Source organism: Pelophylax lessonae (genome assembly GCF_965119305.1).
Source record: "Pelophylax lessonae genome assembly, chromosome: 5".
In the NCBI taxonomy this organism is placed as follows: domain Eukaryota; kingdom Metazoa; phylum Chordata; class Amphibia; order Anura; family Ranidae; genus Pelophylax; species Pelophylax lessonae.
In genome coordinates, this window is record NC_138772.1 from 321,672,297 (window position 1) to 321,697,467 (window position 25,171).

At 40.7% G+C, this 25,171-nt stretch overlaps 1 protein-coding gene across 3 annotated transcripts in view; it reads right to left on the reverse strand.

Moving 5' to 3' along the window:
* Positions 1 to 25,171, reverse strand: part of ACD (ACD shelterin complex subunit and telomerase recruitment factor) — a 67,898-nt gene that overhangs the window by 17,786 nt on the left and 24,941 nt on the right. For all 3 annotated transcript variants that reach the window (XM_082258069.1, XM_082258070.1, XM_082258071.1), the window contains 3 exons: positions 19,391 to 19,472; positions 9,556 to 9,633; positions 1,395 to 1,520 (listed from right to left, as the gene is read on the reverse strand). In XM_082258069.1, the coding sequence (XP_082114195.1) occupies positions 1,395 to 1,520; positions 9,556 to 9,633; positions 19,391 to 19,472 (286 nt within the window). The remainder of the gene's footprint in view (positions 1 to 1,394; positions 1,521 to 9,555; positions 9,634 to 19,390; positions 19,473 to 25,171) is intronic.

Consider the following 25,171-nt stretch of genomic DNA (forward strand, 5'->3'; position numbering starts at 1 on the left):
CATTATGATTGCTTATTACAGTTATAATCACTATATAAGCAGATCACCTTTATGAATGGCATTCATTCATGTGCCAATATGTGCAATTGTGATAGCTGTGATTGGCCTCAGCTATCACATGGTACAGGGACACTGTGATTGGCCCTGTCTGCACCATGTGATCGCTGTGACCAATCACAGTGATTACAAAAATACACAATGAATGAAAGCCATTGTGTACTATTGACATGTGATCGCTGTGATTGGTTACCGTTTTTACATTGTACCAGGACCGGCCTGGTACAACGATCTGTCTTCCGCTGTGTCCGGTCAACACAGCGGGTGACAGATCGCGCCACAATGCGGCCCATTGGGTGCACACAGGGCATGCACCTGGAGTATATCATATGATGGATAATGGTGATCCTGCTCGGCCGCATTATTATAATAGGCTGGGCGGGGGAGGGGGGGTTGAAAAAACAAACAGTAATATACACCTAGCTGTATTAATTTGTGTTCTTTAGATTTGCCTGGAGTTCAGTTTTAAGTGCAGCATTCCAGATGAGCGAGGACCTGCCTGAATTTCTTCATGGAATTAAACACATCTACTATCACTTTTTTCACAACACTATGTACATATCAACCCAGTAGGTGGAGTTCTCTGCTCCTTACAAAATGTTTTCCGGCTCACCTGTAGTTTAAAAAGTTTAAGTATAACTAAAGGCAAACTTTTTTTTTTTTTTTTTTAGTTTTGGACAGAGTGGAGATGGATTAGAACACCGGATAGCTTTTTATTGCTACCTCTACCCTTGTTAGGGAGATTCACCCTCTCTATTTATCCTGTTTACCATTATCATCTAAAGGGAAAGTAAAAGAAAATCCACAAATTTGAGTTGTCCTCAAAGCAGTAGAAGGGAAATCTTCCAATGGGGACACTAGTTCTGGTAATCTGGGGGTCCCCAACGGATTCCTTTAATTTGCAGGGATTTCTTCTCATTTCCTGTTTTGGCTATGGAAAAGGTGTGGAACACATCATTTGCAGCAAATGGGTTGAAGTGAATTTCCAGCAAAAACATTTCTTTCTCAATTTTGGATAGAATGGGTTAGAGCCCTTGGCAAGTTATTACTGCTATATGGGCTCCATTAGAGAGATTTACACTAACTACCTGTCCTGCTGACATAGTTTTACCGCCCTGGAAATTAGGGGGTACTCTCTAACAGCAACACAAGTGGAAACAAAAATGCTTCAGCGGAGTAGTAGAGTATGTTATACACATTGTAAAAATCAATAATACAAAAGATTAAAAACTTTTTAAAAATTGGAAAAAAAATGACCCCCAAATTCTTAGATTTTTACATTAATTACACCTATAGAAGAATCACTATGTCGTTCCAAGTTTTATGTATCTACTTACGAGAACTTATAGATTCACTTGCACAAAGGGATGGCAAGTTGTTCCAGGGATTTCCTGGCTGAGCGTTACAAGCATCATCCATAGGCTCCTGGGAGAGTGTTGATACTGCACTGTTATATTGTTGAGCTGCAAAAAAAAATTAAAACAGGTCTTTTTTTAATAAAGCAGAATAAAATGTATTTATAACAGTTGTAGATTTTATTCTAGAGAATGAATAACCTGCATTTTTTTGTTTAGGAGGATAGCTGGAGATCATTAAAATGATTGTAAACCTCAGACATGAAATATGAACAAAGCATATCTCTCTAGTGTGTACTTGTCTCAATCCAGAGAACGAAGTGTTATTTCTGTCTGCTATCTAGTTCCTCTGCTATCTACATGAGTCACTTCTGACAAGTTTTTCTAAAACAAAGTAAAACAAGGAGAAAGGGGAGGGATCTCCAGCACACCGCCTGTGATTAACAGCCTCAGCTCTGTCACCTTGTGCTGTGCGAGGGGGTGCGTGTCCCTTCCCTCCAATCAGCTCTCAGAGCTCTCCTCACTAAACTCTGCAGTGTGTAATTTCAGCTTTCTGCCCCCTTTTTTTCCTGACAGCTAAGACAAGCTTTTTAAATTCTGGACCTTAGATGGCTGTAAAAAAAAAAAAAGAAAGGGCTGCAGATAAACAGGTACAACTCACGCAGAATGATTTCCTTAATTTCTGAGTATCATTTCCAATTAGTCAAATTTAAGAACCCCACACTATATGTTTGTTACATGCTGCCATTCACACAGCATGCCTACAAAAAAAATTATATATATATATATATATATATATATATAAAACCCTTTAGATGTTTCTCAGAAGGAGGTGTCATGGCTGACTGCAAGTTTTTTATACAATGTTAGAGTGAGCCTGTCCCAAATCTGTCCTCATTTACATACAAGCCCAGCTTCTACACCTTTTACCCTTTGATGGACAGACAGTGTTCAAACCTAGCTACAATCGATAAAGGAAATTCTGCCTGCAGAGAACAGACAGGCAGAATAACTACCAAGGGTTTTTTCTTTGATTGAGGGTACAAAATAGAGCATCTAAAAAAGCCAAGATGCATTTTTTAAAGTTATGTTATGTGAATGAGGACATGTAACAAATTTAAAGTAGATGCTATCGCAATTTGGCTGTAAAAGTGGAAAAACACTTTAAGGTCGTACTGCAGAAATTCGCCAGCAGGCGCAGTAAGTCAATGGGAGGAGTGTAAAGGAAAGAGTTCCAATCAGTTAGGAAATCCTATTGAAGCTGGATGTATGTTCTAGATATAGTTTGACCTTTTTTCTTTTTCAGCAGCTCTGAGCCGTGAGCGTAAAATCTGTTTATTTTTAAGAAGTAAACACTCACATTTGCGTGAGCCGCAAGTGCGATCTCAGGCCCCGTTCACACTGGGGCGATCCGACTTGGGGGGGCGACCTCCGAGGTCGCATGGTGCGAGCAGCGCGCCGCGACCTCGGAGCGGCCGCCACGGACTTCATAACATTGAAGTCTATGGCGGTCGCCTCCGGGTCGCCCCAAAGAAGCTCCGGACCCTTTTTCTAAGTCGGAGCGACTTGTGTCGCTCCTATTAGAACGGGTCCACAGCTTCCCTATGGAAGGCGACCTACGGCGACCTGTGAGGCGACCAGGTCGCCTCACAGGTCGCCTTAGTGTGAACGGGGACTTAGTGTGCGTGGCGATGTGATGTTCCAGCTCTTCCTTATGCATTTCATCAATCGACATCCTCCTCCAGGTCCTGGAGGAGGTCGAAACCCGTAGGCCGGAGCTAGGACGTGATGTCACCATGCATGCCGAAATCGTGCTCGTGGCTTAGATTATCGGCCTTAGAGGAGGCGACTCGGGTACACAAATGTGTTTTTAAACTTGTGACTTCCTTTTTTTCCCCTCTTTTTTACTTCATGTGACTGTGGAATATACAAAACTGATTTCGAGTGATGCTAGAGGTGATAAGCATTAGCTGGTTTATAATTTTACCAGCAAAGAGCTCTGGTGAGCCCATTTAGTACTTGTGGTGGTAGATTGCACTGGGTATTTGGTGTACACCTGAAACTTTTTTTTTTTTTTTTCACTCAAGCTTCATTATTTCACTACTGTTGGCATTTGGGACTCTTGATTTGACTATATGATTTTCGGCATGTTATGCCATCTTATAAAATGAACTGAATTTTTTACACATAAATTTGATATATTTTTGCAAATATTTTCGGCTGTCACACATTGCACATGGTACTTTACTGCAAATTAATTTGATGTTTTATTTATTGCATCTATGTACATACTGCACTTGTCACTTTTATATATGGTGATATAGAAGATTGATAGGGAATTGGCAGAGGGTGTTAGGACATTAATGGACAGCGCTGTCCATTGAATAAAAATTTTATAGATTTGATTACATATTACAATAGGACAGCTGCTTTCCTTTTCACATTTGCTTTATGGTTTATATAGATTTATTTTATACACATTTTATATACGGTATGTTGATTAATCCCTGTAGCGCAGTTCTGTTAAAACTCCTTTGAGAAGAAAATGGTAGCCATAACTAAATGTAAATCTGGCATAAAAGAAACATTGGGCCTGACACAGGCAGAACTATTGCATAGTGATTAGCACTTCTGCCTTTTCATTCTTGGGTCATTGGCTCAAATCCCAACTACCTCCATGGAGTTTGCATGTTCTCCCTGTGCTTCTGCAAGTTTCTTTCAGGTACTGCAGTACACTCCAAAGACATGCTGGTCAATTGGCTCCTATCTAAATTTTCCCTAGTATAGCCGGATACATATAGGTTTTTTTTCAACCTGCTGGTTGAATGAAAAAAAAAAAAAAATGATCGATCTCTGCATCAACACAAAGCAATGTGACTGCAGGGATCTCTCCCACTGAGCTAATGTATTAAGACAGGGGGACAGGGGGACTTCATCCCCACCAAAATATACTGATCAGCAGTTGCAGCCATTGCCTTTTTTCAGCATGCTCGAACGACCGGCTTCTGTGGTACACACGTACCGAAAGTTGTCCACTTTATGCTGATCCGGCGATGTTCGGTACATGTGAGAAAGGGAGCTTGGATTGTAAGCTACTTGAGGGTAGAGACTGATGTGAATGTACCATACATATAAAGTGCTGCGTATATTGTGGTCGCTATACAAATACTTGTAATAAATAAATACATTTCGGATTTAATTTTAAAATACTAAATTGACTGGCTGTCATGCTAACTCTAAAAATTCAATACTTTCTGTACCGAAAAGTAAGCAGATTTGGTAAGTCAAGAGAAAAAAGCCAGTAGTCCTTATCTGCATACTACTGTATTGGAACACCATAGCATGACAGCCGGACAGATAGCATTATGAAACGGAGTTCAGCGATGGCCGTCTCTATATTTTTCTCATTACTTCTTACTTTTAGGCAAAACTTTTTTTTGGATAGAGTGGAGAGGGACTAAAACCCCTGTCAGTTTTTATTGCTGTCTGCACCCCCATTAGGGAGATTCAACCTCTCTATTTGTCCTGTTTCTCATTATCATTGAAACTGAAATTAAAGGGTATCACACATTTTGGGTTGTCCCCAGAAAAGTAATAGAAGGGAAATCTAGTTCTGGTGACCTGGGGGTCCCCAAGAGATATCCCTAATTTGCAGGGATTTCCTCTCACTTGCTATTTGGCTATGGGTCAGAAAGTGAAGGGAAATCTCCCCAATGGGACACAGATGGCATAAAAAAACACCTGACAGGGGTTATAACCCTACCTTGCTCCATCCAAAAATAAAAAAAAAGCTTTGCCTATAGTTCTACTTTAAGGGTTAAAGAATGTTTTCTTAAACAAACCGTTGTGTATTTTGCTTGCATGTATACCAGTGCCTTGGATACAGAAAAATATAGTGCAGTGTTTATGTGCATACACTGATATCCAAAGGGAGATAGAGACCCCAGGGATGGCTGCTCTGCAACTACATTTGTTGTAAACTAGAAGACCAAAACAGATCTGCAAAACAAAAAAAGTCACACCAAGGCGAAATGTCAACATACACTAACACCACTTGTCTCTGGCATATGCTTAGGCTGGCCACACACGGCAGGAACCGGCAGAGATTTGAACCATTAATGGGTAGGCTGAATGTACCAAGTTGATCAATCCATCAACTTGGGTACAACCAGCCTGATGCATTCTCTTGTGATTATTGCTAGCGGCTACTACAGCCTCTAGCGATAATCACTGTCTTCTCCTGGCAGGAACGGCTTCCCCTACTCCCCCACTGGGAGCAGTCTTCTTGGCAGGAGGGATTCCCTGTGAGCAGTCTTCTCTTCTCTGCATCAGGTAAAAGTGCTGTATTTATAAGCTTATCTGAGATAAAAAGGGGGTGGAGAGCTGAAGTTACACTCTACAAAGCTCAGTGAAGAAAGCTCTGAGAGTTGATTGGAGAGAAGAGACACACCCCCTTCACACAAAACACAGGAAAATAGCTGTCAATCAGCTGGAGCTCCCTCCCCTGTCACCATTTTTCTCTTGGTGTCAGGAAAACTTGTCAGAAGTGATTCATACCGATAGCAGAGGAACTAAGCAGCAGACAGAAATTACACTTGCTATTAATTGAGACAAACTATAGGATATGCTATGTTCATATTTCATGTCTGAGGTTAACAACCACTTTAAGGTAAACACTGTGATAAAATACATTCACAAAAAATATACTATAGTCCTAAAACTGAAGCCCCTAACATAGATAATATATATCTGTTGGTTCTGTCCAATGAAAGACTTCAAAAGACTTCATTGTACCATGCGGGGCAATACTGCAGAATCTTCTGAAGTAATAGGGGCTTTTAAAGTGTATTAGATATACAGGTGCATCTCAAAAATTTAGAATATCATCAAAAAGCTTATTTATTTCCGTAACTCAATTCTAAAAGTGAAAATTATATTTTATATAGATGTCTTACACACAGTGATATATTTCAAGCATTTCTTCGTTTTAATTTTGATGATTAAGGCTTACAGCTCGTGAAAACCCACAATTCAGTATCTCAGAATTAGAATGTTACATAAGACCAATAAAAAAAAAAGGATTTTTAATACAGAAATATCGGCTTACTGAAAAGTATGTCCATGTACAGTATAATATGCACTCAATACTTGGTCAGGGGCTTCTTTTGCATGAAATACTGCATCAATGCGGCGTGGCATGGAGGCGATCAGCCTGTGGCGTTGCTGAGGTGTTATGGAAGCCCAGGTTGCTTTCATAGCGACCTTTAGCTTGTCTGCATTGTTGGGTTTGGTGTCTCTCATCTTCCTCTTGACAATACCCCACAGATTCTCTATGGGGTTTAGATCAGGCAAGTTTGCTGGCCAATCAAGCACAGTGATACTATGATCATTAAACCAGGTATTGGTACTTTTGGCAGTGTGGGCAGTGTGCCAAGTCCTGCTGGAAAATGAAATCAGCATCTCCATAAAGCTGGTCAGCAGAGGGAAGCATAAAGTGCTCTAGAATTTCCTGGTAGAGGGCTGTGCTAAATTTGGACTTGATAAAACACAGTAGATCAACACCAGCAGATGACATGGCTCCCCAAATCATCACTGACTGTGGAAACTTTACACAAGACCTCATGCAACTTGAAATCTGTGCCTCTCCACTCTTTCTTCTTGATTTCCAAAATCAAATGCAAAATTTACTTTTATGTGAAAAGAGGACTTTGTACCATTGAGTAACAGTACAGTTCTTTTTCTCCTTAGCCCAGGTAGGACGCTTCCGCTGTTGTCTCTGGTTCAGGAGTGACTTGACACAAGGAATGCGACACTTGTAGCCCATGTCCTGGTTACCTCTGTGTGTGGTGGCTCTTAAAGCACAGACACCAGCCATAGTTCACTCCTTGTAAATCTCCCCCAAATTCTTAAATGGCCTTTGCTTCACATTCCTCTCAAAGCTGCAGTTATCACTATTGCTTAGCACCTTTTTCTACCACACTTTTTCCTTTCACTCAACTATCCATTAATATGCTTGGGTACAGCACAATGTAAACAGCCAGTTTGTTTTGCAATGATCTTTTGTGACTGAGGCCCGGTTCACATTTGTGTGGTCACGGGTACGTTCCGGTGCGATTCAGGCTGAATTTTTGCCTGAATTCTAACCTGAACCAGACCAAAACACGCACAGGACCCTTTTGCAATCTGCTTCGTGACCACCCCGAACCTGTGTGAACCGGCTCCATTGAAAGCAGGTCACAATCGCCTGTCATGTGAATTGGATGCGGGGAAACCTGCATCCAATGAGCACATGTGTGAACCCAGCCTTACCCTCCTTGTGGAGGGTGTCAATGACTATCTTCTGGACAACTGTCAAGGCTGCAGTCTTACCCATGATTGTGAAAACTACTGAACCAGACTGAGAGACCATTTAAAGGCTCAGGAAACCTTTACAGGTGTTTTGAGTTAATTAGCTGATTAGAGTGTGACACCATGAGTCTACAATTTTGAACTTTTTCACAATATTCTAATTTTCTGAGATACTGAATTTTGGGTTTTCACTAGCCGTAAGCCATAATCATCAAAATGGTTGAAAGAGATCAGTGTGTGTCTGTGTGTGTGTGTAATGAATCTATATAATATATGAGTTTAATTTTTTTAATTTAAATACTGAAATAAATTAACTTTTTGATGATATCAACATTTTTGAGATGCACCTGTACATACTTACAAGGTGTGTCTAAAAAGTTTGGAGAATGGTCCAATATCTCAACGGAAACCTGGGCCAGGTGCACGCGCGAGCACATGGCTATCCAGAGACACGTCGAGAAGCGCCACCTAGCTTGGAGTACACATGACCATCAGGATAAACCCACTGTGGGCAGTCTAACGTAGTCAGTGTGAGAGGTAGGGTCACAGTGCAATGTATCAACGAGTGAACATCAAGTTCTGCTACAAATTGGGGAAAACGGTGACAGAGAAATGTTGGTGCAAGTGTACGGGACAGAAGCCATGGGAAGAAAATGTGTTTACGACTGGTTCAAATGCTTTTGCAACGGGAAGGAAATGACTGAGGATGAGCCGAGTTCGGGTTGCCCGTTGACAAGTAAAGCCCCAGACATGATCGAGCAAGTGTGACAAATCCTGGCACGAGCTCGGCGACTGACTCTACAATTGATGGCGGAGGAATTGGGCACTAGCAAGGACACGGTGCGCACCATAATCCGCAAAGATTTGGGTAAGTGGAAGATCTGTTTCCGGTTTGTGCCGCACAAGTTGACAGATGAACAGAAAGCAAAACGAATAGAAAGCAAAACGGATGGAAACCAGAGTTGCACAGGACTGGACAGTGAATCAACATTACACGATAACGCACCTGCAAACTGTGTGATCCGGGTGTGCCAATTCTTGGCTCAGCGCGGCTTACCTGTTCTTGATCATCCACCGTACTCCCCTAATTTGGCGCCTACGGACTTCTGTTTTCCGCACATTATGCAAACATGGTGGCAATCCAAGAATGTGTGACAGCAGTTCTGCGATCGATTCCCAAAGAGGCCTTTGCTAACAGTTTTCAATAGCTTTATGAACCTTGCCAAAAGTGTATTGTGAAGGATGGAGATTTTTTTGAAGGCCAATGAAAGGTAATTTGTATCTTCTTTTTTGTTTGTTTTCTGATATCATTCACCAAACTTTTTAGACACACCTCGTATATCCCCCTTGTTACGGACAATCTCACCAGCCCACCCCCAATTCTCCGTCAGCTTTTAGAAATATCCAGTAAGTCCAATTATGACTGAGCCAAAGCTTAAGACCAAGCAACCCATCTTTCAGATTTTCTTTAACTACAGGTCTAACACTAGTGTATACCCACTTCCTCCTGCATATCAACATTTCCTTTGGAACCTACCCCTTCTATAATGCAGCTTTACACGTGTAATAGACATTAAAGTTCAGTTCAGGTCTAAGCAGACATTGCTGTAAAGTCTAAATATAGCTGAATCAAGAATTGGCAAACAACTATGAATTTAGCTCTTCTCCCATGAGCCTACTCATGAACAGCAGGAGACTTCAGACAGAAATTCTAATTAGCCTTTTGAGGATATGACACTAGAGAAACTGGCTAAAATAGAGCATGGAATTATGAGTTTCTGCTGGATAGACTTACAGGAATCCGATCCTTCAGTATCCAATCCTTCAGAAGAATTGTCAGCATCACTGCCAGAATTAACATCCGGTCTGAACCCTGGAACAAAAAGGAAAGATATTTTTTTCAGGTCTCAGAACAGTGGTTTTCTAAAAATCTAATAGAATCTCCCTAATAATGCTGAAGTCTGTACAAAACGTATTATGTTTTATTTTTGATTCAAGAGTTTTTTTTCCAAGATAAAAGTGGGTGCTCTGAAATTGCCAACATTGCACTAATAACAACTTTGGAATACCCCATTTGATGGGACAACTGCGTCAAAAATGTGTCATACTTTATTTGTACAAAGTATTAAAAGGGTAGCTCCCCTTTCACGGGGAAAAAAAATAGCAAATAAAGAAAAAACAATATAGCGTATACAATTGCGACACAAATCATATTGTAATTGAATGTTATAAAAAATGACCTTTCCTTTTCAATCTGCTGCTGTTTAATTTTCTGAAAATGCAATGCAATATGGCTACCTGGAGCTGTTCTGTACACAGAATGTGTACTGACCACACCCCAGAAACATAATTTCCTGCTTGTGTGATTGGCTCACCAATTTTCCCAGAAGTCTGCCTAAGATACAAGTCAGATTTCTAGAATCCCCTGCAACAAAAATGTCATTTTTGGTGAGATACTCTCAATAGGAACACGTCTAAAGGGATGCAGGCCCAGCAGCTTCCCTCATTAGAGCCCTGCAGCTGCCACAGCTGATAGATAATTATGAAACCACTCCCATTTGACCCACTCAGCACAGAGGCACAGAGGAACAAACAATGATTTCTTCAGAATAACAAAAGGTAGGAATCTGCAACAACGTTTGTTAAAATCCCTGCAATGTACAGAGATCACCCAGAGGGGAATGTTTTTTTCTCAACAAAAGTGGAGTTACTCTTTAAAATTCACATAAAACCAAATTACGGCTGATTTTCTCTGCATGCATGCATAAGGATTTACAGCATATTGATACATAGAAACCACTAAACCCCAGTTAACATGCATAGTCCTGTATTTTGTCTTGGGACATTTTTAACGCAGAATGACCCAAAGCGTTTCAGAAAATTATATTTCCTTCTTCAGGGGCGTACAGTATGGAAAGTGTATCTTATCTATAATGAGAACACACTATTAAGTACATATGTCAAAAAGGTACATGTCCATCAAAATAGCTTTCTCTTAAAACAATATGCAAATAATGCAGAGACTGAATGTACAGCTGTCACATAAAATTAGAGGAATATATTTGTTACTGCCCACTTAGCCAGCATGGAATCAGACTCCAATGTCCCAAGACAAGATACAGGACTATGCATGTTGACCAGGGTTTGGTGGTTTCCATGTATCAATATTCTGTAAAACCATATGCATGTATGCAAAGAAAATCAGACGTTATTTGGTTTTATAGGAGCTTTAATACCTAAAGCGGCGTTCCACCCAAAAGTGGAACTGCTACACAACACCTCCCCCCCCCCCATCTGGTGCCACATTTGGCAACTTTCAGAAGAGGGGAATGGGTACCTGTTTTTGACAGGTACCCTTCCCCACTTTCTCAGACATTCAGCCCCCCTCATCCTTCCTCCGCTGCCAGACCAAATAGAAAGCGCATGAGCAGTAGGGAACCGGCTGTGCCATTCATTGCCGGTTTCTCTTACCCTGAATAGTGGTGGCAGCACCCGAGAGCGGATCTGAAAATCGGCTTCGGGTACAGACATCGCGGGAACCCTGGACAGGTAAGTGTCTTAATATTAAAAGTCAGCAACTACAGTATTTGTAGCTGCTAACTTTTCATTTTTTCGAGGGGGGTGGAAATCCTCTTTAAGCCTCCAATCTAGGCAATCAGCAGTCATTTCTTAAGTGGGGTACACACTATAAGAAAATTGGGCGAACTATCGTCCGATTTTCCTTATTGTTTCACAGCAAATCGGAACCAAATGAAAGAAAATGTGTACAAAAATTCTCGTACGACAAAGGCTTTTTTTTGTTGTTTATTGCTTCTGATCATGAGCAGTCTTTCTTTTCTGATTTTTCTCGTACAAAAATTGTACGAAAGCAGTACACATTAAGCAAAAATCGTTTGCTCGGTTCCCGTACGAGAAAAATTTTGGAGCTTGCCCCATCGGAAATTTTCGTTCACAAGGTTGGAATCAGCAGTAGAAAGTTGTGTACACACAATAAGAAAATCATACAAAAGTTCTTTGAACGAAAATCCTCGCCCGGTTTTCTTATATTGTGTACAAGCCTTTAGTACAAGCCTTTAGTACAAATACATTTTGACATTTTTTTTTTAAACACAGTTGTACTATATTGCCTTAAAATAGTCCCATCAAATGGGATATTCCAAATTTGTTAATCGTGCAAGGGATGTTGGCAACTTCAGAGCACCCACTATTATCTTACACAACAAATCTTAAAATTAAAAATAAAACATAAAGAGTTGTACTAAAGTATATTGCCCAAAAAGTCCCCTCAAAGGGCTATTTCAAAATTGCTATACGTTTTTATTAGCATTCAGGAATTGTCCAATATGTGAGCCCTGTATTGCTAGCATAAGTTTCTGGTGTGAAAACAGGCATCAGCAGTTGCCTGCATGTACCACTGTTAGCTTAATATTCCTCCCAGAGCTCAGAAATGTAAAGCTGGAGCTTCAACACAATCTTGTTACATTACATAATGCAATAGAGACACTGGTCAATGAATGGTACCAATTTTGCACTGTGGAATGCAGCAGCCAAGTCAGAGCCTCAGCATTCTAAAAAGTCAAGATTTGCACATGGATATAGGGGGCTTCTGTGAATTTTCAGTTAAAACAGGTCTATGCATAGCACTGTAATCATACTTTGGTCTGTACTTGTATGTTTATACAACCATAATAAACAGTTTGCTTTATTAAAAAAAAGGAGATATATAGGGCACCTGGTAACACCTATGCAAATCCTAAAACGAATTGCTTTGTATCTATGTTACTTATATGTGTAGCACCCTCTAGTATGCTAGATGTACAATGGTCTGTAGTGTAGGTAAATTTGGCTTGGCTGAGAGTGAGGCAGGGCTTGAATCTGGGTCAGGGCTGAGTGACTCTGGGAGGCTGGATGACTCAGCAAGCAGCATCTCTGGTGACCCCCCTGATTTCTGGAACCTTGGAGAAACTTCCAAATGCAGTGGGGTGGAGTCTAGTAAGAGCTAATTGGAGTATTGAGGAGGGCTCCAGCCAATTCCCAGCAAAATGGGCTGGCAGGGGGCAGGACAACTCATAAGTATTCATGGGTCCTGTGGAATATGGAGATGAAGTGCTGAGGAGGCTGTTGGTGGCCCTTGAGAGTGCCCCCTAGTCTGGGGGGGGTGATTTTGGGCCTGGGGCTCGGGTGCTGGAGGGATGCTCTACAACACAGGGAGAAATCCTATCCTGGAGGCACAGGAGCAAGTGAGAGATCTCCTGAGAAGTCAGCTGGGTTGGCTGGTGAGCGTGCAGTCTGGGAGGACTGTGGAGAGAGTGTCAGTCTGCAGAGGAATGTGGAGAAGTTAGCCAGGTGGGCTGGCAGTGCCTGAAGAGGTGGTGCTGGGATCAGTAACCACAGGGATGTAAAGCTGGACACTGACTTTTTGCTACACACTTAAAGGGGCCTCGGATTCCTGCCTATAACAGGCTGTTGCCACAATGTGACCGAGTGCTTTTTGTCACATCTACAAACAGTGTGCCAGCTAGAGTTCTGTAAACATGTGTGCTGAGAAGACTGTATATAGGAGAAGATGTCTCTGAAGTGATTTAAAGTCAAGTAAGCGTCCCAGAATTTCCCAATTCCTATCCAAGTTCTAATCCCCAAGTAAAACAAAAAAAGGAAAGCACTGGACTGTTCTCTGACTCTGAGAGCCTGTGGAAATTCAGAGAGCCTAGCTGTGCAGAGTGGAGGATCCCATCCTACTGCAGCTCCTTAGGGGTTGCGCTTCATTTGCATGCGGGTTCAAGTACAGATTTTTTTTTTACACAGTTTAGATTGCGTTGAACTTTTAACGATGAGATGCAGGTTATGGAGTTCCTAAATCAGTTAATTCTCTTTTTTTTTGTATTCTGCTGGGATTTAAACAGTATGGGACACTCTAAGTATTACATAGTTTTTTCTGGGCTGGACTGAGTATTCAGATACACACAGGATAAGGCCACCCGCAACTCTCCTGTCATTTATCTACTGAGCAGGACTAGTGGACTCAGGAGTTGGTAAATTTTTTGAAATGTGCTCAGTTTTTTCAATCATGGACACGTTGGCTATTTATGAGCGTTTTTGTATACATATTGGTGCTTGTATCAGAGGACTTCTCAGTTTTTTAGTGGACTTAAGGGATTGATTCATAACTGCCCTACATGTTAGAGTCCCGTTTAGCAATCTTTTTAGACACTTGGGCCTGAAATATATACTGTATTTTTATGTTGAAGAAATATTCAAGAGTTCTGTGGCTATCCTCCATCTCTTTCATTTGGATTCTTTTATATTTAGCATTCAGGAATGGAGCCCTCGGGGCTCTTTTGGTTACATTACATTATGACTTTTTTTTTTTTTTATCAATGACTACCTTTTTATACATATATGGATATTTCTTTATCTCTGTATCCATTATAATGTTATGATTTGCAGTACTGGGTGCAGGAAACTATTGGTCGGAATTAGGTTGGGTTGATCAGACTCTTGGTGTATAGGAATTCATATTATCAGTATACTCTGAGTATAGTGCACTTTACCTTTGGGATTTACAGTAAAACTGTTTTGTCTGGCTGAGCCCCTATGGCATGGCTGGTTTGGTGCCATATTATTGTAGTGGGAATATACAGTACATTATTTACTGATTAAGGCCCCTTTCACACATACGGTCCGTTCAGTTCTTCAGTTCAGTCACGTCAAAATGTATCAGTTTTCCATCCGTTTTTCATCCATTTTTCATCCGTTTTTCATCCGTTTTTCATCAGTTGTCATCCGTTTTTCCTCAGTTGTTATCTGTTTTTCATCCGTTGTCATTCGTTTTTATACGTTTTTCATCCGCTGTCATCCGTTGTCATCCGTTTTTCGTCTGATCCGTTTTTTTGACGGATGAAAAATAGGGCATTCATCCGTTCAAAAAAACGGACATTGACGGAAGTGGATGAAAACGGATGTTAACTGATGATCATCCGTTTTCACATAGAGATACATAGATGTCCGTTTTTCTTCCGTCAACAGATGGATGAAAAACGGACAAACGGACAGCATGTGTGAAAGGGGCCTTAGTGTGTTTGTCTGAGTTACATTTATTGACAGGTGTTTGCAACATGGCTGCCATGTCTTTTTTTTTTTTAATCTCGAGAGGTAGTTTTCACCATACATTTAGGACACTTATTTTGCCAGGCACCAAGCCAGTGCAGCTGCCGGTGTCCTACTGAGCTCTACAGCTATTTTAACAATTTGAGCAAGACACTTTTGGCAGATAGCTTTGGTTCAACCAGCACCATAGTCCTACTTACTAGTTGATTTTACCCATGAGCACAAATAAGGATATTTTTTGATATACAGGAGCTTAATCGCTGATTTCTTTTGCCAATGAGGATCTGCATGCTGGGTTATTGTTTAATAATTATATTTCATTGTTTTTGTTTATTTTCATTGGGTTATCCAGTCCTAAGTTTATACGCTTTTATTAAAGAATATGTATTATAGACTTCCATTTCCTTTAATTTGGTGGTAATACAGTCAGGTCCATTTTTATCCGAATGCATAGAATGCACTAAGATAAAAAAAACTTCTGCCTTTTACAACCACTTTAAACCAAAATCGCAGTCTCAATAAACATATGCATGCACACATATATACCTCAAAAATACTCAATATTTTTTTATCATACAAAAATACAGAAGTAGGAATGCCCATACTAAAAAAGTTTTAATGTCCTGCAAATTTGTTCTAGTCTAGTGTATCCCCCTACATAATCTACAGTCAGGTCCATACATATTGGGACATCGACACAATTCTAATCTTTTTTGGCTCTATACACCACCACAATGGATTTGAAATAAAACAAACAAGATGTGCTTTAACTGCAGACTTCCAGCTTTAATTTGAGGGCATTTACATCCAAATCAGGTGAAAGGTGTAGGAATTACAACAGTTTGTATATGTGTCTTCCACTTTTTAAGGGACCAAAAATAATGGGACAATTGGCTGCTCATCTGTTCCATGGCCAGGTGTGTGTTATTCCCTCATTATCCCATTTACAAGGAGCAGATAAAAGGTCCAGAGTTAATTTCAAGTGTGCTATTTGCATTTGGAATCTGTTGCTGTCAACTCTCAATATGAGATCCAAAGAGTTGTCACTATCAGTGAAGCAAGCCATCATTAGGCTGAAAAAACAAAACAAACCCATCAAAGAGATAGCAAAAACATTAGGTGTGGCCAAATCAACTTTTTGGAACATCCTTAAAAAGAAAGAACGCACCGGTGAGCTCAGCAACACCAAAATGAAGACCATGGAAAACAACTGTGGTGGATGACCAAAGAATTCTTTCCCTGGTGAAGAAAACACCCTTCACAACAGTTGGCCAGATCAAGAACACTCTCCAGGAGGTAGGTGTTATGTGTGTCAAAGTCAACAATCAATAGAAGACTTCACCAGAGTGAATACAGAGGGTTCACCACAAGATGTAAACCATTGGTGAGCCTCAAAAACAGGAAGGCCAGATTAGAATTTGCCAAACAACATCTAAAAAAGCCTTCACAGTTGGAGTATGGAGAAGGAAAGGAACTGCTCATGATCCAAAGCATACCACTTCATCAGCGAAACATGGTGGTGGTAGTGTCATGGCGAGGGCATGTATGGCTGCCAATTGAACTGGTTCTCTTGTATTTATTGATGATGTGACTGCTGACAAAAGCAGCAGGATGAATTCTGGAGTGTTTCAGGCAATATTATCTGCTCATATTCAGCCAAATGCTTCAGAATTCATTGGACGGTGCTTCACAGTGCAGATGGACAATGACCCGAAGCATACTGCGAAAGCAACCAAAGAGTTCTTTAAGGGAAAGAAGTGGAATGTTATCCAATGGCCAAGTCAATCATCTGACCTGAATCCGATTGAGCATGCATTTCACTTGCTGAAGACAAAACTGAAGGGAAAATGCCCCAAGAACAAGCAGGAACTGAAGACAGTTGCAGTAGAGGCCTGGCAGAGCATCACCAGGGATGAAACCCAGCGTCTGGTGATGTCTATGCGTTCCAGATTTCAGGCTGTAATTGACTGCAAATGATTTGCAACCAAGTATTAAAAAGTGAAAGTTTGATTTATGATTGTTAATCTGTCCCATTACTTTTGGTCCCTTAAAAAGTGGGAGGCACATATACAAACTGTTGTAATTCCTACACCGTTCACCTGATTTGGATGTAAATACCCTCAAATTAAAGCTGAAAGTCTGCAGTTAAAGCGCATCTTGTTGTTTCAAATCCATTGTGGTGGTGTATAGAGCCAAAAAGATTAGAATTGTGTCGATGTCCCAATATTTATGGACCTGACTGTAGATTATGTAGGGGGATACACTAGACTAGAACAAATTTGCAGGACATTAAAACTTTTTTAGTATGGGCATTCCTACTTCTGTATTTTTGAGGTATATATGTGTGCATGCATATGTTTATTGAGACTGCGATTTTGGTTTAAAGTGGTTGTAAAAGGCAGAAGTTTTTTTTATCTTAGTGCATTCTATGCATTAGGATAAAAACCCTTCTGTTTGCAGTGGCCCCCCTAATACTTACCTGAGCCCCATCTGGATCTAGCGGTGTTGCAGGACTGTCTCCGCTGCCTGGGACTCCCCTCCTCATTGGCTAAAACAGCAGCATGGCGCCATTGGCTCCCCTCCCCGTCAATCAAAGTCAGTCAGCCAATGAGGGGAGAAAGGGGGCGGGCCCGGGTCTTGTTTGTGTCTGAATGGACACACAGAGCTGTGGCTCGGCTCAGGTGCCCCCATAGCAAGCTGTTTGCTGTGGGGGCACACAACAGGAGAGAGCGGCCAGGAGCACCGAAAAGGGACCGGAGAAGAGGGGGATCCGGCTGCTCTGTGAAAAACCACTGGACAATGCAGCTAAGTATGACATGTTTGTTATTTTTAACAAAAAAAAAAAAAGACTTTAATATAATTTTAAAGTTGTGGGTTTGAGTTAAATTTTTGCCATCAGACTTTGAACGCTTTATTATGGCCTTGAGTCAGCAATTCTATTTTTTGGAATATTCACAGAGGTATATGCAAACATATGGCAACAGGTATGCAAATACTGTACGTTTTTTCTTTGTTCTTCTTAACTTATACGCAGGCACATCAATTCAGTTTCAGGTACAGGTTTTTAACAGTTTAAATTGTGGTGGAGTTTTAACAGCGAACATTAGATAGGAAAATAACCCTCTTAATGTTACTGGCACTACTTCCAGTAAAACGTTGGGAATACAGTTGTTTCTGTCAAAGTCAAAAGAAGATTAGCAAAACAATTAAAGTCTATGTTGTCCCAAAAATCTAATTATGGGTAAATGGTAATGGTTTTTCATACCCTCCCTAAAAAAGGTAAACATTTGGCATTGATTATACCATAATATATTTTACTACTGAAGACTCAAAGTCAATCTAAGGACTATCTGCTCTGAAATGAGAATGTTAGAACATTTCTCTAATCAGAGCATTCCGAAGTTGGGGGGGTCCCTGCTGGCAGAACACAATACCGCAACGGGAAGAATTCCCTCATCTACCTTGAATGTTTGGATCGGGGAAATCAGGGAGGTTTTTTTTTTGTTCAGTTTTGCCTAAAATCCTTTAGGTTCACACTGCAGCAGACTCTGAAAAGGGTTTTTCAGTGGGCAGTTAAGCAGAGGTTTCTAGGCATTCCGGAGGCAATCCTACCACCTGCTGAATGCCTGTTTTTTTTTTTTTTTCAACAATTTTGAATTGAACTAGTGTACAGTAATCACGAGCTAAACGTATGGCTCGCTGCTGCAATGGGGCTCCATTGACTTGAATAGACAAAGCATCACAGCTGTGACATGAGTACAGATCCCTCCGGCTGTATGTTAGGTCTCAGGTGGGTGGTCTGGAATCAGTATAACTGCGGCTCAACCACCTGTTTTTACGGTCTACAATGTATTCATTTTGTATGGATGATGAAATATATACACCTCTTAGGGGTATATTCAGCCTTTTATAACCTGTACACAACACTTAGCTCTTAACAGGGTTTACCTTTCTTTGGCAACTAGGCCTTTGGTGTGTGAGACGGTATTAGTCAGGGCCTGGAGATTTGGGGAACCAATGTTTCTAATTCATGACCACTGCTAGATTTCCTTATAAATGGCAGCTATGCCGTCTATGTCAAAGGCAAAGGTTTCTTATTTCTTTTCGTATAATTTTTATTTTTTTGAAAGACAAATACAATATATATAGGGTTACTGTGGGAAGAATACGGTAATTGTGAACGGAATAGACTGACAGTGAGACATTGGTACATTGCAATAAAATAATAAATAAAAGTGACAGTACATAACAGTGTCTTGTCTTCTATTCCTTACATTGAAACCTCTGGTAGCGTGGTTGATACTACCTTAGTTTTTGTAAGAATGGAATTTTAAGTAACCCCAGAAAATAAGCCAGAGAATAAGAAGAGAAATGGAGGAAAGGTTGGGGGATTATAGTCCAGGGAAGAAAAGGCTCAGTGAAGGAATCGGGAAAGTAGAAGATATAATTAACCGTAATGAACTTAATGTGAGTCTAGTTTTGCATATCAGAAGGTAATTGAGAAGGTTTCTTATTAGGTGTACCTGACATCTGCTCTAGGGCCGCTTCTTCTTCTGGAGAGATAAGGAGCAAATTTATAGGAACTGAAAAACTGTTGTCATTGTCCTGTAAATATAAGAACACAAAAAAAGGATTATGCACAGAGAAAGCATTTAAAAAATTGAATGGCCCTGACTTTGTTGGCTAGAGCATTTGGCCATACTTTCACAACATATATACAGTATATCACCCACAAGTAGTAATTATATAGTATTATTTCCCAGAAAATTAGGGCATGTGTCCTCACAGTTAGCAATAACTAAACCAAAGAAATAAATATGATACAGCAGACACCACCAAAGGCTTAACCCCATAAAAATACCAATGTTTATTAATGTACAAAATGTGATCAGTTCATCAAAACACAACCAAAAGATCACACTTATCCCCACCCAATATGAAAATGAAATGACAAAGTACTCCCCACTATCAAGCAAACATACAGACATAACTATAGTGATCCCAGAACCAAACTCGTGATTAAGAAGCAACTCCTCAACTAGTAATTACTAATAAAATGGGGTACAGGGATGCCCCACCCCCAATCTTATTTAACTTAGCATCATAAGACTACTTTATACATTGTTATAGATTTGGGGTGTTCCCGCGCAATGGAAAAAGAGGATGTTATATGTGAACCAAAACGAGTTTGCTGCCTACCCAGAAGCTTGTCACCAAAGTGAGAAGCCAGAAAGCGTGTGATATATTGGTATGGGTAAATGGCGCTGCTCTATGTAGTATATGCAAAATGTAGTGTATATAATGTTCAAACCAGGTGTAATTAAATATATAAATATATATAAAAAATTATATGAATATATATATATATATATATATATATATATATATATATATATATATATATATATATATATATATATACATATACACACACATTGCCAGAATTTAAAGAAATGCCCATTGAAAATGTTCAGATTAAAATAAACACATTTGCTAAAAACCTGCTTTATACTTCTCCACTCAAAAGAGAACGCTACTCCACATACTGGGATATTACTCATAACTGAATTTAACTAATTCTGGACTGGAAGGATTTGCCCCTTAATGACCAGGCCATTTTTTGCGATACGACACTGCGTTACTTTAAACGGACAAATGCGCAGTTGTGCGACGCTGTACCTAAATAAAATTGATGTCCTTTTTTTTACCACAAATGCAGCTTTCTTTTCTATTTGATCACCTGTGTGATCTATTTTTTGCGCTATAAACAAAAAAAGAGACAATTCTGAAAGAAAAAATATATATATTTTTCACTTTCTGCTATAGAACATTCCAAAAAAAAAAAAAATTAAAATCAATTTTCTTTTTTTTTTTATCCTTTTAGGCCAATTTGTATTCTGCTACATATTTTTGGTAAAAAAAAAAAATTACAATAAGTGTTTTTTGATTGGTTTGCGCAAAAGTTATCACGTCTATAAATTAGGGGAAAGATTTATGTCATTTATTTTTTTTTTTACTAGTAATGGCGGCGATCTGCGATTTTTAGCGGGACTGCGACATTGTGGTGGACAGATCGAACCCCTGACATTGTTGACACTTTCGGGGGACCAGTGACATTACTACAGTAATCAGTGCTAAAAATATGCACTGGTACTGTAATAATGACACTGGCAGGGAAGGGGTTAATCTAGGGGTGATCAAAGAGTTAATTGTGAGCCTAGGTGAGTGTTTTTTAACTGTATGGGGGAAGGGACTTGTGAAATGATCATAGAGACCTGTGATCCTATATAGATTTATGTGTTTACAACAGCTAACTGTCCTTCTCTCTCAGTGGGGAGCGATTGCGGATGGACGGCGGCACTGTCCGTGCATCGGCATCCCCGCTGCCTAGTGGGGGAAGAGTGCGCTGACGGCGGTGCATGCTCGCCCCCAAAAGCGGATAGCCGTACAGGTACGGTGATTCGCGCAGCCGAGCCAGCCTGCCGCAGTATATATGCCGCGGGCGGTCGGCAAGTGGTTAATAGTTATCCAGGTTATGGAATATCCGGATATGTTAAGGAGTATCGTATTTAACAAAACCAAAATGGAGCCTACCCAATCCCTTTGTTTGGTGCAAGGATAAGATTTACTATTTGGGAGTAAACATTTATAAAAACAAGCTAAAACTGTATCAGCCCCGGTTCACACTTCTGCGTGTGCGGGGTTCGCATGTAATATCGGAGCGCACTGCTCCGACATTACATGCGATCAGCTGTGCGGTGCGAGTATAGCCATACAGTTTGTATGGCTAAATTCGCATCGCACCCGCAGCAAACATGCACAGGAGGCATTTTTGCTGCCGCATCAGGATCGGATCGCACAGCGGTTCACACTTGTGCGATCCGATCCTGTGCGAACTGCACGATCGCACTGCGATATGCGATCAAACTGGGGGTGTCGTTAAGATTACATTGACACCCCCAGCGTATCGCATATGGCAGTGTGAACTGCCGGGGGTGCGTGTGCGATGCGGGAACAGGCTGCGAATTCACAGCCTTCCCGCATCGCATATATGTGAACCGAGCCTTAAAGCTGCACGATTCTGGACAAAATGAGAATCACAATTTTTTTGCTTAGAATAAAGATCACGATTCTCTCTCATGATTCTTGGCATAACATCTTATTTTACATTATACAAAAAAATTGGGCTAACGTTCTTGTTTAGTTTTTTTAAATTCATTAAATTGTATTTTTTTTTCACAAAAAACTGTTTGAAAGACTTCTGCACACAAAAAAAAAAAAGTGTGACATAAAAGATTGCAAAGATTGCCATTTTATTCTCTAGGGTCTCTGCCAAAAAATATACATATAATATTTGGGGGTTCTAATTAATTTTCTAGCAACAAATACAGATTTTTCCCTTGTAAGCAACAAGTGTCAGAAATAGGCTTAGTCTTTAAGAGGTTAAACTGCCCTCCTTTATAGAGGGAAGTTCATTCCTTTGATCTAAAGAACAAAATGATAAATTGTAAAACATTGTGTTTATAGTTATCTAGCAGCCTTAACAATGTTGATAAACATTTGCCTTAGTCCCCACTAAGGCGACCTGTGAGGCGACCTGGTCGCCTCACAGGTCGCTGTAGGTCGCCTTCCATAGGGAAGCTGCGGACCCGTTCTAATAGGAGCAACACAAGTCGCTCCGACTTAGAAAAAGGGTCCGGAGCTTCTTTGGGGCGATCCGGAGGCGACCGCCATAGACTTCAATGTTATAAAGTCCGTGGCGGCCGCTCCGAGGTCGCGGCGCGCTGCTCGCACCGCGAACTCGGAGGTCGCCCCCCCGAGTCGGATCTCCCCTATGTGAACGGGGCCAGAGACTCTTTTTATTTTTATTTTTTTTTGACAGTTGTGAGTGAGAAAAGAACAGCTCTACTCTGTATGAATCGAGGAAATGCCGTATTAAGATCGTGGGGGGGGGGGGGGGGGGTGAATTGAGATCGGGATTTTTTAACGATTCGTTTAATGCAGTCTAGAGCTGCACAATTAATCTATAGTCCCTCGTGTGTTTTAAGGCAAAGACAGCCTTCCAACATGGTCTCAATCCACTTTTAACTCCATGAAAAAAATTTAAATATATATTGTGCTTTAATTCACTGTGCCAACACCAAAAAGAAATAGCCTGCACTCACGAGACTGATTTTGATCCCTTGCTTACACAAGAAAGTCATAAACCCCTTGTTGATAAATCATCACTTGGATCCAATTTGGAAGGAAGCCCAAAGTCTTCTTGCGCCTGGGATGGTGTTCTCATTGGCGTTTCAAGCACTACTCCAATAGTCCTCTCTTTACCTTTATTCCGGTCCTCTCCAAGAGCTTAAAGTGGTTGCAAAGGTTAGTTTTTTTTTTTTTTTTAATAAAAATAACAAACATGCCAGTACTACCCGCTCTGTGCAATGGTTTTGCACAAAGCAGCTCTAATCCTCTTCTTCTGGGGTTCCCCGCTGACGCTCCAGGCCCCTCCTCTACATTGGGTGCCCCCACGGAAAGTTGCTTTCCATGGGGGCTAGCCGTGCATGTATTGACACAGACAGCGGGACTCTCCCCGCCCCTGTGTCACCGGATTTGATTGACATTAGTGGGAGCCAATCACTCCCGCTGTTATCAATCTGTCCAATGAGGAGAGAGACAGCGATGGGAGCACGTGCACATTACTGGATCGGATGGGCTCAGGTAAGGAAAAAACGGGGGGGGGGGGTCTAGGGTGCAGCTGCAGCAAAGAAGGATTTTTATAAAATGCATTAAGGTAAAAAAAAAATCAGTGTGTATAGGCAGTAAAGCATGCTCATTACCTAAGGGGTTAATCCTTCACATTGTGTAAAAAGACTGTTTGATCCTGCCTTCTCTGATCCTTCCCTCCTTCCACTGTCCCCTGATAATTTCCTCATAACACAGAGTCTATGGAGTCAGACTGCACATGCTCAGTTTGGTGTGTATTGCTAGAGAGTTTTTTTTTTGTTCTTCGGAGAGTGCATGTGATAAGCACAGGGCCAATCAGCTCTGTCCAGACAGAGGGTCAGGGGTCTTGCAGTCTCATAGCACAGTCAGAAAACTCATCCTACAAGCTTTAACTAGTGCTTGGTTGGACACTGATAGAAGCCACAAGACTGTTCTAACTGCTGATGATAAAAGGTATTTAGCACTTTATATTTACCGTATTTTCCGGCGTATAAGACGACTGGGCGTATAAGACAACCCCCCTAGTTTTCAAGTTAAAACATAGGTTTTGGGCTATACTCGCCGTATAAGACTACCCCCCTTCCGAAGCAAGGCAACACCATTGAAAAACATCAGATTTCTCATAGATCTCCAAGGTACCCTAGTACTGTAATACATGTAATCTCTCATAATATCTCCAAGGTACCCTAAGTATTACCAGTAGATGTAATCTCAAGACGCTGGCTGTGCGGGATTGTATTATTGAATGCAAAGCCGGCTCGGATTGGCAGAGTCAGAGAGGCGGGCTGATGTTACTCCGCTAATCCGAGCAGGCTTTGCATTCAATAATAGAATACATCGCTCTCCCTGATTGGCTCAGCGCGGTACACTGTATGTAGCCGAAGCTATGGTACATACGGTATACCTGTACAGGATTCCCACACAGCCAGCGTCTTGAGAGATTACATCTACTGGTAATACTTATACTTAGGTTACCTTGGAGATATTATACTCAGCGTATAAGACGACCCCCCATTTTTGGGGGATTTTTTTGAGGTTCAAAAGTAGTCTTATACGCCAGAAAATACAGTACTAAAATAATTACATTTCCATGTTCTGTGTACTGTGAGAGACCAGATATAGTGAATGCAGGTTCTGGGTTTAGTAACACTTTAAGGCTTTAGAACCACTTTAACTCACTTGTGGCAGTATTAAAAGGAGAAGGAGAAGCCTTCCATAGTGGTAAACCGCTTTATTACATGAAAAACTCATTAAAACTACTCCAAAACAGAAGAAAGCTGCATATTCAGTGACTGAACCAGAAAGCGTTGCTGGCTCTGCAGCGTGTGTTTCAGCTAACCGGAAATTATGTAATGGATGCATTAGTGTGCGACGTTCTAAGAAGCATAAAGAGCCAAATCACACCATCGGATCATTTGGCAGACCGCCCACAACACCCAAACTACCAGCGGCCAGATTTAGGAAATCATGCAGCATATATTACTGTAATTTATTATTCAAATACCACTACAGAAAATGAAAAACATAAAAAATACTTACTACAGCTAAAATATAATAAGCTATGGAGCATTATTAATAGATAAAGAACTTTT